We start from the raw sequence: 2,127 nt of genomic DNA, 5'->3' as shown, positions 1-2,127 counted from the left end.
TGAAGTCTTCTCTTGATTGGTGACTTTGACACACATACACCTACCTCCTGGAGAGTGTTCTTGTTCTGGCCAACTGTTGTGAATGGTGTTTTCTTCACCAGGGAAAGAATTCTTCGCTCATCCACCACAGTTGTTTTCCGTGGTCTTCCGGGTCTTTTGGTGTCGCTGAGCTCTTCGGTGCGTTCCTTTTTTTAAAAAATGTTCCAAACAGTTGTTTTGGCCACGCCTAATGTTTTTGCTATCTGATGGGTTTGTTTTGTTTTTTCAGCCTAATGATGGCTTGCTTCACTGATAGTGACAGCTCTTTGGATCTCATCTTGAGAATTGACAGCAACAGATTCCAAATGCAAATAGCACACTAGAAATGAACTCTGGACCTTTTATCTGCTCATTGTAATTGAGATAATGAGGGAATAACACACACCTGGCCATGGAACAGCTGAGAAGCCAATTGTCCCATTACTTTTGGTCCTTTAACAAGTGGGAGGCACATATGCAAACTGTTGTAATTCCTACACTGTTCACCTGATTTGGATGTAAATACCCTGAAATTAAAGCTGACAGTCTGCAGTTAAAGCACATCTTGTTTGTTTCATTTCAAATCCATTGTGGTGGTGTATAGAGCCAAAAATGTTAGAATTGTGTTGATGTCCCAATATTTACGGACCTGACTCTATCTATCTCTCTATCTATCTATCTATCTATCTATCTATCTATCTATCTATCTATCTATCTATCTATCTATCTCCCACAATTAACTGATGGAAATCCCATTGCTAGCTGGGAGACAACACAAGACAGTTCATTTCCTCAGAAGCTCTGACCCCGATGCTCATTGTGTTTGTATTGTTCTTCCTGTAGACAGTGAAAACTGCATGAAATGTCCTGACAATGAATGGCCAAATGAGAAGAAGGATTGGTGTGTTCCAAGAGTGGTGGAATTTCTCTCCTACACTGGTGACACCATTGTTCCAGTATTTTCAGCCATCTCCATCCTCTGTTACCTTCTGACTGGTTTAATATTGGGGATATTTATATATTACCGGGACACCCCCATTGTTAAAGCCAATAACCGGAACCTGAGCTATCTTCTCCTGGTCTCCATCATGCTGAGCTTCCTCTGTGTCTTCTTGTTCCTCGGCCATCCAGTAGATGTGACCTGCATGCTGCGTGTCACCTCTTTTGGTGTCATCTTCTCAGTTGCCGTCTCTTCTCTACTTGCCAAAAGTATCATGGTGTGTATTGCCTTTAAGGCCACCAAACCTGGGAGTCCCTGGAGGAAATGGATGGGAACCAAACTGCCCAATTGTATCATTTGTGTCTTCTCACTGGTCCAAGTCATAATCTGTGTCACTTGGTTGTCTATTTCTCCCCCCTTCCAGGATCGAGACACTCACTCTTATCAGGGGAAGATCATCATTCAGTGTAATGAGGGTTCAGTTATCGGCTTCTACTCTGTCCTGGGATATATGGGGCTTCTGGCCGCTGTGAGCTTCATTATCGCTTTTTTAGCCAGGACATTACCGGACAGTTTTAATGAGGCCAAGTACATCACCTTCAGCATGCTGGTGTTCTGCAGTGTCTGGATTGCCATGATCCCGGCCTATCTGAGCACCAGAGGGAAATACATGGTGGCTGTGGAGGTCTTTGCTATAATGGCATCAAGTTCTGGACTTCTTGGCTGTATATTCTTCCCAAAATGTTACATAATTCTGTTCAGACCTGACCTGAATACAAAGACAGTTATCCGCTGATATGTATGGAGCAACACTGGGCTACCTGTAGTTATGGCATTATCTCTATTATTATATATATATTTTAGTATTGCACTAGTGTTTGGGAATTTAAATATTTAATACTTACCTCTTCGGGACATGGTGAGTCTAATTGAGTCTCTCTTGAAGAGCTATGGATGCCACTAGTATCAGATACTTTGGGTTTGTTGGAAACCTTGTCCCCTGCTGGGTGTAGTGATTCCTCCCATCAGCCGTTACATCCCTACAGAACAATGTAGTCTCTTATTGAGGAGGAACCACAGTGACCAGAGGGGGACAAAGTATCAAAAACATCCTAAACCGTCAGATACCAGAGACACCCATCACTCAAGAAAGGGAAGATTTCTGTCAT

At 42.7% G+C, this 2,127-nt stretch overlaps 1 protein-coding gene across 1 annotated transcript in view; it reads left to right on the top strand.

Moving 5' to 3' along the window:
- LOC149465116 (vomeronasal type-2 receptor 26-like) overlaps positions 1-1,754 on the top strand; it is a 102,066-nt gene extending 100,312 nt beyond the window's left edge. The window contains exon 3 of the mRNA XM_089673608.1: positions 862-1,754. Coding sequence (XP_089529734.1) covers positions 862-1,754 — 893 coding nt within the window. The remainder of the gene's footprint in view (positions 1-861) is intronic.
- The last annotated feature ends 373 nt before the right edge of the window (positions 1,755-2,127 follow it).

This window comes from Staurois parvus, unplaced genomic scaffold, assembly GCF_062004578.1.
Source record: "Staurois parvus isolate SC_StPar_1 unplaced genomic scaffold, SC_StPar_1.0 ptg000143l, whole genome shotgun sequence".
In the NCBI taxonomy this organism is placed as follows: Eukaryota; Metazoa; Chordata; class Amphibia; order Anura; family Ranidae; genus Staurois; species Staurois parvus.
Note: the sequence above shows the minus strand (reverse complement) of the source record. Positions and strands in the feature narration are given on the sequence as shown.